This window comes from Marmota monax, unplaced genomic scaffold, assembly GCF_021218885.2.
Source record: "Marmota monax isolate L192 unplaced genomic scaffold, Marmota_monax_Labrador192_F-V1.1 WCK01_AAM20220418_F8-fsc00048, whole genome shotgun sequence".
Classification (NCBI taxonomy): Eukaryota; Metazoa; Chordata; class Mammalia; order Rodentia; family Sciuridae; genus Marmota; species Marmota monax.
In genome coordinates, this window is record NW_026694895.1 from 9,077,857 (window position 1) to 9,091,974 (window position 14,118).

At 32.5% G+C, this 14,118-nt stretch overlaps 1 protein-coding gene across 2 annotated transcripts in view; it reads right to left on the reverse strand.

Moving 5' to 3' along the window:
• Positions 1–14,118, reverse strand: part of Epc2 (enhancer of polycomb homolog 2) — a 132,740-nt gene that overhangs the window by 37,752 nt on the left and 80,870 nt on the right. For both annotated transcript variants that reach the window (XM_058573511.1, XM_046426916.2), the window contains exon 3: positions 1,556–1,701. In XM_058573511.1, the coding sequence (XP_058429494.1) occupies positions 1,556–1,701 (146 nt within the window). The remainder of the gene's footprint in view (positions 1–1,555; positions 1,702–14,118) is intronic.

Sequence of the window (14,118 nt, forward strand, 5' to 3'; positions counted from 1 at the left end):
ATCTAGAACAACCAGAAACTATCATTTGATGGCAGTGACCAAATCCCAGGAAAACTATGACCACTAATTATAAGTATCAATTTGTTAATTTTAAAAAAGTTCCCAATTTAAAAAAAAAAACAAGTTATATTACCTCAAAAATCAGCTGAATTTTACAAAATTAATTTTCTAAGTGTACTTCTTTTAATAGTACAATGGATATTACTTTCCATCAAAATAGGGATCTGGGGGAAGCCTATCAGAAAGGCTAAATATGCAGCCAATTAATTTTCCAATGGAAAAGTTTGGAAAATGCTTCTGAAGAGTTGATAACTCCTTAAGGATTTAAAGACCTTAAGTTGTAGAACAAGGAGAATTGATAAGTAAGCTGATGAAAAGTTCTTATACTCTATTGTAAAAAGTTTATTTGAAACTCCATTGTATCCATAACTTCTTAATTAACAATTAGCATATCAATATATCACACAGGTACACCAAAGATTATTTTTAAAACGTTTATTTTAAAAATCTTAATTACAATATCAATAATACATGCTTATCATAGTAAATTTAGAAAACAAAAATAGAATAAACATTAAAAATCACCAATATTTTCAAACATAGTTGGCATTTAGTTGTACTTTCTTACTTTTTTTCCATAAATGTACAAATATAAATGCTTTTAAATAAACCTCAGTGTTTTCCACATAGACAATTTATATCCTGTTTTTGAAATATAGTATTATATTATGGAACCGTTTCCTACAGCTTAGTCACCTTTCAAAAATCATGATTGTTAATGGCAGTATTATGTATTTTATTCTAGAGTCAACTAAAAATTCATTCTTAACTTCCTGTTCAAAAATCTGTCACATCTTTTTCTTTTTTTGAAGTGCTAGGGACTGAACCCAGGTCCCTGTGGCAGTCAAGTGCTGCACCATTGCGCTATATCCTCAGCCCTCTGATTACATTTGAGAATGATTCCCAAAAATGGCAAAGGGTGTAAACATTTTAAGGTTCCTGACACGTGCTGCGAGGTTGTTTTCTAGACAGACAATATCACTTTAAATTCCCTGTGCCACATATGGAACATCTCAGTAATGAAAATTCTCTATTACTTTGTGAATAATTTTTCCTAATTTAAATACTTAAGTAATATACAGTAATTAAAACTAAAATCTATTTAATGAAATACCTTAATGAATACCTTAATATAAATCTGAGCAATTGAACAAGATTTGATGCTTGCCTTAGAGACACAACCAAGCAAATTCAGTTGCTAAAGCATCAAAAATACTCTCTTATTAGAAAGATCAAGAAGATACTATGACATTGTAAGAGAATATTTTTTATCCATACAGGAAAAAGCTAGAACACTACTCTTAAATGCTCCTATTCAAGAAAATTATGCTTAAATATTTTGTCCAAGGAATATTGTAAATAAAAATTCTAGGATGCCCAGGAAAGAGATTCAAGAGACAATGAAATTCAAAACACTCAGATTTAAAGAAAATGTAAAATAAAGGTGCTAACTGAAATATATGAAAGAAAGAGACATTTTTACATGGTACAGTACCTGATTAGAACTGGCTTTTTCAAGTCTGTCAATCATAATTTCAAATTGCAAAGGCTTAATTTCCATTTTTCTGTTAAGTCTATTTAATAAGGTCTCATCTTCTGAATCCATATCATAATCTGGTTGCTCGTTGTCTAGATTAAAAGCTAGAAAAGAAAAAAAAATATTATTCAAACTCAGGAGAAATAATGAAGTTATACGGTATTTTTATCACATTTGACCACAGATTACTTCTAAATTTATATGTATTGACCAAAGAGTTTGTGAGCAGATATCTAAAAATCCGTTTCAGAAGCTAACTGCACAGTGGAAGAAAAAATAGTCTGCTTTACATATGATTTAAAATTTAAGAGTAAAAACATTAAGAAATTAATTTCTTATTTAAAAAATGATCACATGATAAAATTTATAACAGTAATTACAAAAAAGATAATCAACATGGTAGTTCTGGTAGCATAATGAGAAGCTATGAAACAAAATTAAGAATCTAGAAATAAACCTATGTACATAGCTAATGTTTTGAACCACTGAAGATAAAAAGCAAAGCATTTTATATATATATAAAAGCTGCAGGGCACATTGGCGTGTGCCTGTCATCCCAATGACACAGAAGGCTGAAGTAGGAGGCTGAGGCAGGAGGATTGGAAGTTGAGGGCCACACTGGGCAACTTAGTGAGACCCTTCCTCAAAATAAAAAAATTCAGAGTTGCGGGTATAGCTCAGTGGTAGAGCAACCCTGGGTTCTATCCCTACCTAATACCATTAAAAAACAAAACAAAAACCCAAGGTGTTGATATAGGCAGACTAGTTATTTAAAAAAAATTAATCTGAATTCCTACACCACTTCTAATATCAATAAATAATATATTCAACACTATTTTATAGTAAAAAATAAAATTCATAAAAATACTATAAGGAAACGAGGGGGAAATGTATGAACAAGAACAAATTCAGAAACCACAGAACTGATATAAGAAATGATTATATTAATAAAATTAAAAATTTCTGCATACAAAATTTAACAAATAAAGTCTAAAGACAAAGAACCAACGGGGGGGGGAAAAAGTAACACATAAAAGGGCTGATTTCTTAAAATTACCAAGAAAAAAGCCAGAAACTTAACAAAATTGGGCAAAAGATTTTTAATGGAGACTAAGTGTAAGTGACTTTTAAACATTAAAAGCCTTTTCCTTATTCATAATTAGATAGATGCAAACACAGTAAGAAGACATCTTTCATTCATCACATAGACTAAGATCTAAATATGCTGTAAGATCTAATATGCTATTTTGGAATATGAGCAGGAAATTATAAACTGATATTTAGTTCAATTAAAAATACATCCTGGGGTTGTGGCTCAGTGGTAGAGTGCTTGCCTGGCATATGTGAGGCACTGGGTTTGAACCTCAGCACCACATAAAAAATAAACAAAGATATTATGTCTATTTACAACTAAAAAGACTTAAAAAAAATACATCCTCTTGGACTTGGCAATTCTATTTCTAAGAATTTATCCTACAAATAAACTTATGCAGATACAAACATATATACACAGGGCCTTAATTTTGATACTGGAATAAGCAAAAAATAGAAAACAGGCAATTATTTGCAGATTAGATAAATAACAGTACATATATACTAAAGTATAGACTGAAAGGTTGAGAAAAGAATGAGTGACCCATGTAAAATGAGATGAAATAAAGCTGACTTTATGACCATTATGTGAAAAAAAAAGCTAAGGTGCAGAATAGTAGTGTATACAATGTACTGTTTTAGAAAGGACAAGAATGGATACATATGCCTGTGTTTGTAAAGCACAGAATTATTTTTGAAAAGATACACAAGAAACCAGTAATAGTTCTCTACTTTTGGGTAAGAGGACACTGGGAATAGGATGGTAGAGGGAAATAAATTTTATTTTTTTCCTTTTGTATTGTTTGATATTTAAGCATATATGTGTACTAATTATTCAAATATAAAAGGGGAAAAGACTCAAGTGCCAAATTATGTACTGAAATTACATGACAAGATTTAGAGCAAGGCAATAGATACACCAATCACCAATAGATTGGTTATTTTAAGGTTGCCTGCATATCAAGGTATAGGTGAATATCTTCCATTTATATCACGTGAAATGTCCTGGCCCTCTCAGATTCAGAATGATATTCGAAAGGTCATTCTTAACAGAGTAATCTAAACAGTACACATATTTATAAAATTTCAGTAAAATCAGCCCATTATTACAGGCAATACTGAGGAACTTTAATATTTAAAAGCATTTGTGCTAAAAAAAAAAGTGACTACATCTCATAAATATGAATTCTAGTTCACTTGTTAAGAAAATTTCACCACTAAATAATAAGAAAAAAGTAAGTTAGCTAATACTTGTTAATTTGATTGCACTATGGACCAGGCTTTGTTGTTCAGCATACTTTATGCATACTAAATTAACTGTCACAACCTCACTGTGTAGCAGATAGTATTTTATCTCCCAATGTGTATCATATTCTAAAAATGTTAAATGTTACTGTATTTAACTTGTATTACAAAGTACAAAAAGAGTTTTATGAATCAGAGAAATTATAGTTACTGGTAAACTAATGATACAGATTATTTCATAAGTATGATTCATTTTAAATATTCTTGAAAACAAGATGTACTTTTCCTATCTTTTTACTACATGATTATCAATAACTCAAAGCTACACTTTTATAAAGTCAATCCAATTTATGTCAAACTCAGTGATAGATGATGTGGATCTTCCAAACTAAACATATTACTAAAAAATCACTCTTCCTTCTACAAAGGAACATTATATTTGTAGATGCACACAATAAATGTGCAATGATCTGCCTTTAGTCCATAGACTAACAACAAAAAGTTAATAAAATCATGTAGTTGGTAAAACTGGAAGACATTTTAGAGAAAAATTTTAGGAAGTATTGAGCAGAGTTAACTCAACATTATTAATTTCTAAGGTAAACAGAAATTTTCAAATGTTCAAGGGCAAGGCTATATATACAATTTTTGCATGACCATCTTTTACACACCTACCTAATCTTACTCACCTCTTGTTCCTCCACCTCCTATCTGCTCTATCTTCTTATTCTATTCTTATAAAAGCCAGCACCCCAGCTTGTGAGGCAGGGGAAGGGACAAGAAAAGCTGGGAAATAGTTTAGAAAAATTAATAGTGAGAATTGATAGGAGATCTGACAATGTGTTAAATCAGAACCAGGGCAAAGATTTGCACTAGCTCTGTAAATATTCTAGTACTAGCATTTCTCTTTTTATTAAAAAAACTACACAAAGATCATTATAGATTTAGGTATTCTGTTGCTTCTAAACCAAGTACTGGTGTTTCATTTATACCTCTTTTTTACCTTATATTATACCGAACATCTTCTCTACCAGACAAGAAATTCTTTAAAAGCAGTAATTACTTTAGTCATATTTGCATATCCTCTCCACAATACTTAAAGAGAAAAAAGTGAGCACTAAAGTTGATGATTAAAAATAGCATTTCTTAAATATAAGGGATTCTTTAAAACTACCAGCAAAATGTTTTCTATAAGTTTACAGATACCTCATTTTATGAGACCCAGAAAACTTTTTCCTGATTAAAAAAAACAAATCTTAAAAATAGAGGATTAGTTTCACAAGCCAATCAACCAAGCGAAATACTCCTCTATACACCTACCCCCCCCCCAAAGAGGGGGAAAGGATGAGAAATTTCTTGATGTATATTGACAGAATTTATACATGATGAACAAGGTTAATACCAGCAAGTGTCTGTCTGCACAGAGAAGACTTCTTATGGTAACATTAACTAACTAACAAACAATTAAGAAACATGAGGGTATTTAAGTTGTGCATGATCACTATGAGAAGGGAAAAGGAAGTGGGAAGGAAAGCAGATCAAAAAGTGTCTTGCAGTAACTGTCAGGAAAGTTTGTATGCTCTGTAGAAGGAGGCCAACAACTTCTGTGTAAGTAAGGCAGTGGATATAACCTGCTATTGGAATATGTAAAGCATCTACAAGATGACTGGTCATAGCTTAGAGAATATACTGTCCATCTAGAATTAGCTGATAAAGAAAGGATTACTTCTAGTTAAAAGAGTCTTTTAAAGTCCTTTAGTAATTGGCTATATTCTTATGCAAATATGTAACAAGAAGAGCTGTTTAATGGAATGAACCCAGAAGAAGAAATAACAAGAAAATTTCCCAGGGCCAAAATATGGCAAGATATTTTCAGATTAAATGATGCTTATTAAGCATAGTACAAAATGACTAGCATGCAATACAATGAAGGCATGATGATAAGCAAGTTACTGTCCATTACTTCATAATGATTATAAATATGAATTACTATTACTTCCTAGTATTATGCCTATTACATACTATATGTTAATAACATATGTTATTACATACTATATGTTACTACTTTTCAACTTAAATCCTCAAGAGAGTATAGAAGGATACTTTTCAGTTTCTTTGTACTCCATCATTCTCTCCTGATTAGTGAACTTGGGAAGAGGACCTTATCAGCTCAATACCTTCTGGGTGAATATTTTTTTTCCCATTCACAGAGGTTGCATTTCCAATGGGGTGAGGGTGGAGGTTTGAGGTGGTAGGTAGGTTCTGATGTCAGTAACCAACTATAAGGGTAGGATACGACAGACCCTACTCAGTATTTTATAAGTGGTTATTCTTTCTTTCTCTCTCTCTCTCTCTTTTTTTTTTTTTTTTTAGGTACGGGGGATTGAACTCAGGGGTACTTGACCACTGAGCCACATCCCTAGCCCTGTTGTGTATTCCATTAAAGACAGGGTCTCACTGAGTTGCTTCGTGCCTCGCTAAATTGCTGAGGCTGGCTTTGAACTTGTGATCCTCCTGCCTCCCAAGCCGCTGGGATCACAGATGTGCACCAGAACACCCGGCCTCTCTATCTTTTTGACTCCAGAATATTCAATGTTTCCCCCTACTTTGGTCTTCATTACATGTCCTTTAGACAATATATAGTCAACACAAAAAGTTTATTTACTCACCCTCTTTTCTCTGGTTATTTATAGAACTAGGAGGCAATAGCATATGTTGTATAAGTACTCTTTTACAAACCAAACATATCAAAAGTGCTTTAAATTTGAGGCTTTACTATAACATCAAAACCTACACTGGTGACTTCTCTACCTCAATTTTGTGAATTCAGGACTCTTATATGTCTGCCTGGCTCTGGACCCTCCTCAGTCATGTTGGATACCATGCCATAGGGAACTCACTGTACCACAGATGAGCAACTCACCTTTAAACAGTCAGGGTTTAAAGCTGACTTGGGCCAGATTTCCTTTAACAGAAATGTGAACATGGAGATGTTTTCTGGCTAAATAAGTCAGAAAGATGATATATTTATCTCAAAATCCCATTCAAACAAAAGAAAAGGGATTTTTCTTTTCCAAATGGCATACATATTCAGAAGTGATGAGAATGAGATGAGAAATTATAAATCTAATTTTTCAAAATTATTATAAAGTATATAAATGAGCAGGTAAGAGAATACTAAAATATAAAATAGCAGGAGAGGGAAACATAGCAGGAAACTCCCCTTTTCCCATCTAGGTCCTGAATGAAATCAATAGTTACTCTTGGAAAGATTAGGGTAGTTCTGAAAATAGGGAGACTAGTTGAAAATTTTTAAATAGATAATTAGAACTTCCCCTCCTCCAGTGTAGCTAGGTATAAGCCTGAAGGTTAATCTACAAGACTACTCAAGAGAGCCTGTCAATGGTAAACACTACTATACCAAGTACAAGTTTAAGACTTCATACCAAAGAAGAGTAAGTCAAAGTTCACATGTTGAATCATGAAATACCCTATAGTCTATCCCACTCCTCTATTTACATCCCCCAACTCAGCTATAAAATCAGAAACAGAAATACTACCAGCCATTCAAGAATAAGATGGAAGCCCATTCCTCTGGGAAAGTGAACTGATCTGGGAGTGGAGGGAGGAACCATCAGATAAGTGATGGTTAGTCAAGTAATTCAGATATTTAAGAAAAGAGAAAAAACATCAAGAAGGATTTCACAGGAAAAACAGACAATGCAAGAAGAAAACATATATCCTGAAAGAATATTAAATTCATAAAAAAATAACAAGAACAGGATACTATGTAAAATAAAATAACAAGAACAGGATACTATATAGAAGATCAAAATATTAAAAATTAAACTTTAAAACTATAACAGCAAAAATAAAGAACAGCAATACTGCAAGTTAAAAGACAAGGATACTGAGCTGGGTGCAGTGGCATATCTTGTTAGTCTCAGCTACTTTCGGAGGCTGAGTCTAGGAGGTCACTTAAGGCCAAAAGTTCAGGACTAGTCTGGGTCACACAGGAGCTTCCTTTCAAAACAAAAACAAAACAATTGACACAGTGATCAAAATTCTGAAGATAATGACTGTTTCCAGCCTAAAATTCTTCACCCGATCAAGTATGAGGCTAGAACACAAGTAATTTCAGATATCAAAAGTATGAGGCTAGAACACAAGTAATTTCAGATATCAAAAAAATTCACCTTGGGATGCTACAGGAATAGTACTCCATTAGAATGAAGTAAATTTTAAAAGTAGAAAGCATGAATCCAAGAATGGAAAACTATCAGTTGAGAGCAAGGAAATCCCCAAAATGATGGATGACAACCATACAGCAAGCCCCAGAGCACCCTGTCCAGAATAAAGCAACAAAAAGAATGAATGGCTCCAGGAAAAAATGTCCACAGAAGAAATAAAACTAACAGACCGTTCGTCCTACTGTTTGAAACATGAGAGTTGTATTTCTGTTTAAGAGTTGGGGACAAATTTAAGGAAAGGTACATAGAAAAAGATACAAAGGTAAGAAACCTTTCTCCTTTAAGAATACAACTTACACAAGAAAGAAAATATAATCAGTCTTAATTATCTCTCAGCTATTAATATCTGCATAATGATAATATTATAAACATTGAATCTGGTTCAATAAACTATAGCCAAAAATTGGGGGAAATGTACTATTTAAAAAAGTGAAAGAACTAAATTCTTGTTTTACATGGAATGAAATCAAGAGATAATATTTTAAAACGTAGTTTAAAAAGATAGTATAAAACCATTATTTAGAATTTTGAACATAAGTGCTTAAAGAAAAACGTAGTTGCATCAGAGCTGGAAGACAACTTTTCAGAAAAAATATTTTTAAAACTTGTCTAATGATGTATGTATTGCTTTGGTAAGAAAATCAAATGTAAATTTAAAAGTAAACTCTAAAAAAACCCCCCACAGCAATGGTATGATAATTAATGATAAGAACAAAGAGGTAAAAAGATGCCATTTATGGGTCATGGAAGATCACTGCTGTGAAGCAATAAAAAATAGGAGAAAAAGTAAAATATTAAGAATTGTACTTTCAGATCATAGACATTAAGAATCCTTGCAATTATTTCACTTTGTTTTCTGCTTTAATTATTTGAGTTGTTCATAACCTTGTGACCAAAAGCACCTATTTAAAAATACTTCACCCTTTGCAAAATATAACCATGCTTCATGCTTGAAAGTAAATCTCAAGATTCTAAGGCAGAACTTACTCTTTGATTTCTTTATAACCCTGTCTCCAGTTAGTTTTAAGTAACTCAATAAAACTTAATTCAAGTACTGTAAATTACAAGTATTCATAATAAAGTTTACCACTGATGCACCTTCTTCTTTTCTTTGTTTCTTTTCCTTTCTTTTTTTTTTTTAAGCTCACTTTCATTTTATTCATGGAGTAATGATGATGATAGGGAAGGAATAGGAATAGGGACATAATAGAAACTAATTTTTCTTTCTTTCTTTCTTTCTTTCTTTTTTTTTTTTTTGAGAGAGAGAATTTTAATATTTATTTATTTATTTTTTTAGTTTTTGGCGGACACGACATCTTTGTTTGTGTGTGGTGCTGAGGATCGAACCTGGGCCGCACGCATGCCAGGCGAGCGCGCTACCGCTTAAGCCACATCCCCAGCCCCAACAACTCCTTATTTCTAAATGTATACTTTTACATAAATTTTCTCTAACCTTCACAAAATCCTGAAAGGCACTTGTACCTTTTGTTTTGTATATACTGAAATCAAGTCTTTAGAAGTGTTTCAATTACTTTGCACCAAGTCACACAGAATTTGAACCTAAGTCTGATGAATTCTGAAGCCCATGCTTGCTTTCCCTCCACACCCACATGCCCAAAAGGACTACATTCATTTGTATCTTTTCCCAGTCTGATTTTCGTTTATGATGTCTTTTGTTATACAGACATTTTATCTGTATTTGCCTCTATAGTTTCTGTTCTTTGCCTTAAGAATTCTTTCCTTACCTTCAAGACATAAAGACATCCCACATGTATATTTTCTTCTGAAAAATGTCAATTTTGCTGTTCATATTCTTTGTTTATATATTGTCCATATGGAAAATTTGTCCTAGCACTATTCGCCAAATACTTACATCCTTTCCCCATTGATCTGTAATGCCCCTTTATTATTATTTGTGACACATCAAATTTGTTTGGGTACATTTTTAACATTTTTTTATATCCATTGGTCTATGTATTAATCACTGAATGATAACTTATGCCATGAAATTTTAAGAAAAGGATAATTATAGCAGGAAGGAATATAATGTCGGGGAGGGTTTTTCAAATAACAATATTTCTTTTGAATATACCTTGTTTTATAGATATTACTTTTAGAACCACATAAATATTTTACATAATGATAAATCTTGGGTAAAATCCCTAATCAAAAAATTAAGTGGGACAAGTAAACCAACTGTCATTTGGATTATATTAAAGTATCTTTAAGATAAAAAAAAAAAATCAACCAACAAACAAAAAATCCTGAAGCTGTGTTTTCAGTGATTATATTTTTGGTACAGGATTGGTATTATTATTCTTCTGAGACTGTCGTGCTGGTGTGAAGGATAAAACATGGGAATTGAGTGAATATTCTTAGGATACATGTGATGAAGATATATATACTGTTAAAACCTGAGTAGTCTTGTTTTCTTTCTGCAGTTGTGATGACTGAATCCAGGACCTAGGGCATGCTGGGCTATATATTCAGCCTAACCTTGTACTTTTATTAGAGCAAGAAACAGTAGCATAAACACATAATGTATTAAACTTTTTAAAAATGTGTATTTCCCATTGAGTTCTGTTTAAAACAACAACAACAACAAAAAGCCATCTTAGAGACAATGGCCAACCCAGTAGCAATGAACATGCCTACTGCCCAGCTTGGAGATTCCAAATACAGTTTTTCACTACAGATCAAGACCATCCTGCAGAAATGGTTGTTTTTAAATTGACTAGGAAATACACAGTGAATCTGGCACATTCCAGCTTTCTTGCATGTTGGGATGCCAGAGTCATATTGAAAAGATTAGGAGCTTATCTGAATAGGCTCCTACTAACCAAAGACAGGTGACTATGAGTACTGATAAGGACAATCAACGTAATGGAATTAAACATAATATGTATAAATCCATACTCCATCATAATTATAAAATAAAAGAAACAGTCTAACACCTTTGGGGGTTCCTAAGAAACAAATCTCCACCAGGAAATACTTTAATTTTTGGTTGTGCCTCACTTATATGATGTCAGCAACCATTAATGGCTATTACCTTGGTCCATTAATTCATTACAAGTTGCAAAATAGTAACATTGTATCATTCCTTCTTGATCTGCTTTCACTATAATACTTCCATATAAAGAGATCTTTGCCCTTCTTAACTATTTAGAGATCCTGAGATATCATTCATAGAAAAGTCAGAATAAATACTTGGTTCCTGATTAAAAATCTGAAGACAATAAGCAATTACAACACATGGAAGTTTCCTGCACTCCAGTTCAAAAAAAATTCTAATTTTTTTAGATACCAAAGATGCCAAATTTTCTAGACCACAATTCAAACAAATCAATTTTTTGAAATACAAGAAAATAAAAGAAACTGATAACACAGGGCAGTCAAGAAATGTGTACACTGACTCAGTGTTTGATATTAAGAAAATACTGTGTTTTCTTTTAAGAGGTGGTATGATATGAGTATCATTACATGTTAAAAGCATCAGTGTAATACTATTAGAGAAGAGTACTGTGATTATGTTCCAACAGTCCCAGATGAAATAATGCTGGGATGGCTATCAAATCATTGGGGAATGGGAGAAGGTATTAATATAAAGGACCAATACTGTCAGCTGATTGATAAGTATAAGGCAGTTCATTATTACTATTCTTTCTACATTTCAATAGGTTGAAAAATTTCCATAACGAATGTCTGAAAATGTATACAGAATAAAGAAGCCCTTAAAATAGAGTAAGAAAATGAATCAGTGAAAAGTGGACCAAAAAACTGGAAGAATAATTCATATAAAAAGATGTTAAACCTCAAATGTAATTGGTGAAAGGCTTATTTTTAAATCAACAATACCACTTCATCAAAATGGCAAAAAATGATAAAGTTTGATAAGTACAAGTATTGACAAAAAAAAAAAAAAAAAAAAAAGAAATGAAAATTCTCATATACAAATGCTGAAAATATAAATCGGTATGACCAACCAGTTTGGGGAGTAATTCTATAATATTTGGAGTGAAATTAAATGTGCACTTTCTGTGAGACCCAGCAGTTCCACTTTTAAGCCTATATCTTAGAGAAGCTTTCATAAATGGATAGGTGGAGGAGGTGACATGTACAAGGCCAACCATTACATCATTACTCATGAAAACAAATAAATTAGGGGGAAAAAAACTAAATATTCATCAAAAGGAGCAGAAAAAGATATATTTACACAAAGTCATAGTTATGATCAAACTGTTGATACATACAATACAACAATTTGATTGATCTTAAGGGAGCTATGCTGAGCAAAAAAAAAAAAAAAAAAAAAAAGCCAAAGATCACATACTATAGATTTCTTTTATAAGACATTCTTAAGAGGACTAGAAAAATGGATAGGACATTAGTAGCTAAGCTTTAAAGCAAAGTCAATATAATGTACTTATTTCATAAGACTCTTATAAGGATGAAATGAAATAATTTGTGCCTATCAAAGAGCCCAGCACTAAGTAAAGCATTCAGAAACGATACAGTGCTATTACTACTCAAAATTACTCCATTAGCAGATGGGAGTATATTCAAACTCAGCAGAATTGAAAAAGTGAAGTATAATATAATTTTATTTTTTTAGCAATAATGCTCCTAATAAAAGGGATATATAGATCATGGTTTTTAGCCTAATATTTTAAAGATGTCTCAACTACAAATAACTAGGAACTATTAATACTTTAAATATTACAAATATCATACTTTCTTCTGTGTCTCTGAAGGCTAAGATCTCCCCTGGATAAACTAAAACATTCTTTGGCTTATTAAGACTAATTTGTACCCAATGTGCAGCCCCCCCCAACTTTTGGGGCAAACTTGGGGCTGAACCCAGGAGTGCTTTACCATTGAACAACATCCTCAGGCCTTTTTATTTTGAGACAGGCTCTTCCTAAATTGCTTGGGACCTCAACCTTGAGATCCTTCTGCCCCTACCTCCTGAGCCACTGGCATACAGGTGTTTGTCACAGTGTTGGGCACCCAATCTTCTTCATTAGGGAAACATTTCAAATCCATGAAAAAGGTAGAAGATAAACATTTAGTCATGTTTGATTTTAGGTACTGCAGATTCTAAACCTGATTTCCCAACACTTCCAAAGATGTTGAAATATTTAGTATCTTACTAATAGATTTCTTTCTCTTGATTACAGATAGAAATCTTGGCTGATATGTTTCCAACTTTCACTGTACTTACAAAGGTCAAAGTAAAGATATCCAAGATGCAATATAATAATCAAACAGGTTTTTTTTAAAAAATCATACAGCATCTTAAGTGTTTACTTGAGGTTGCATTATTAATTATGCTCGCTTTGAGGCAGACCCCAAGCAGATATACCCAGTTAGTGTGGCAGTTAAGAAAATATGGTTTTTGTGTACTGTAAGAATGTGCATGGGGAATGGGAGAAGGTATAAGCATAAAGGACCAATACTGGTGTCAGCTGATTGATAAGTATAAGGCAGTTTTATTAATATGGGAGAGGGTCTCTCTTGTAGTGTGTGTGTGTGTGTGTGTGTGTTTTAATTTGGGATATAGTGTCTTTAAAGGGACTTGTTCTTTACTACAATTTTCAATTATTTATATTTTGGGGCATTGTTGTTGTTTTGGGGTATCAGGCACTGAATCACATTCCAGCCCCTTTTGTGTTTTATTTTGAGACAGAGTCTTGCTGAGTTGTCTGGGATCTCCCTAAGTTCCTGAGGCTGGCCTTGAACTTAGATCCTCCTTCCTCAGCCTCTCAGCTGCTGGGATTACAGGCCTGAGCCACCACACCTAGCAAATATTTATATTTTAAAAATGAAATTTGGTCTACATATTTTGAAGCAGTCACAATGAATCCTGTCACATTATTCAGTTTTAAAACCTACATATTAAATTGTAGTATGTGTGTACATGTTATGTTATAA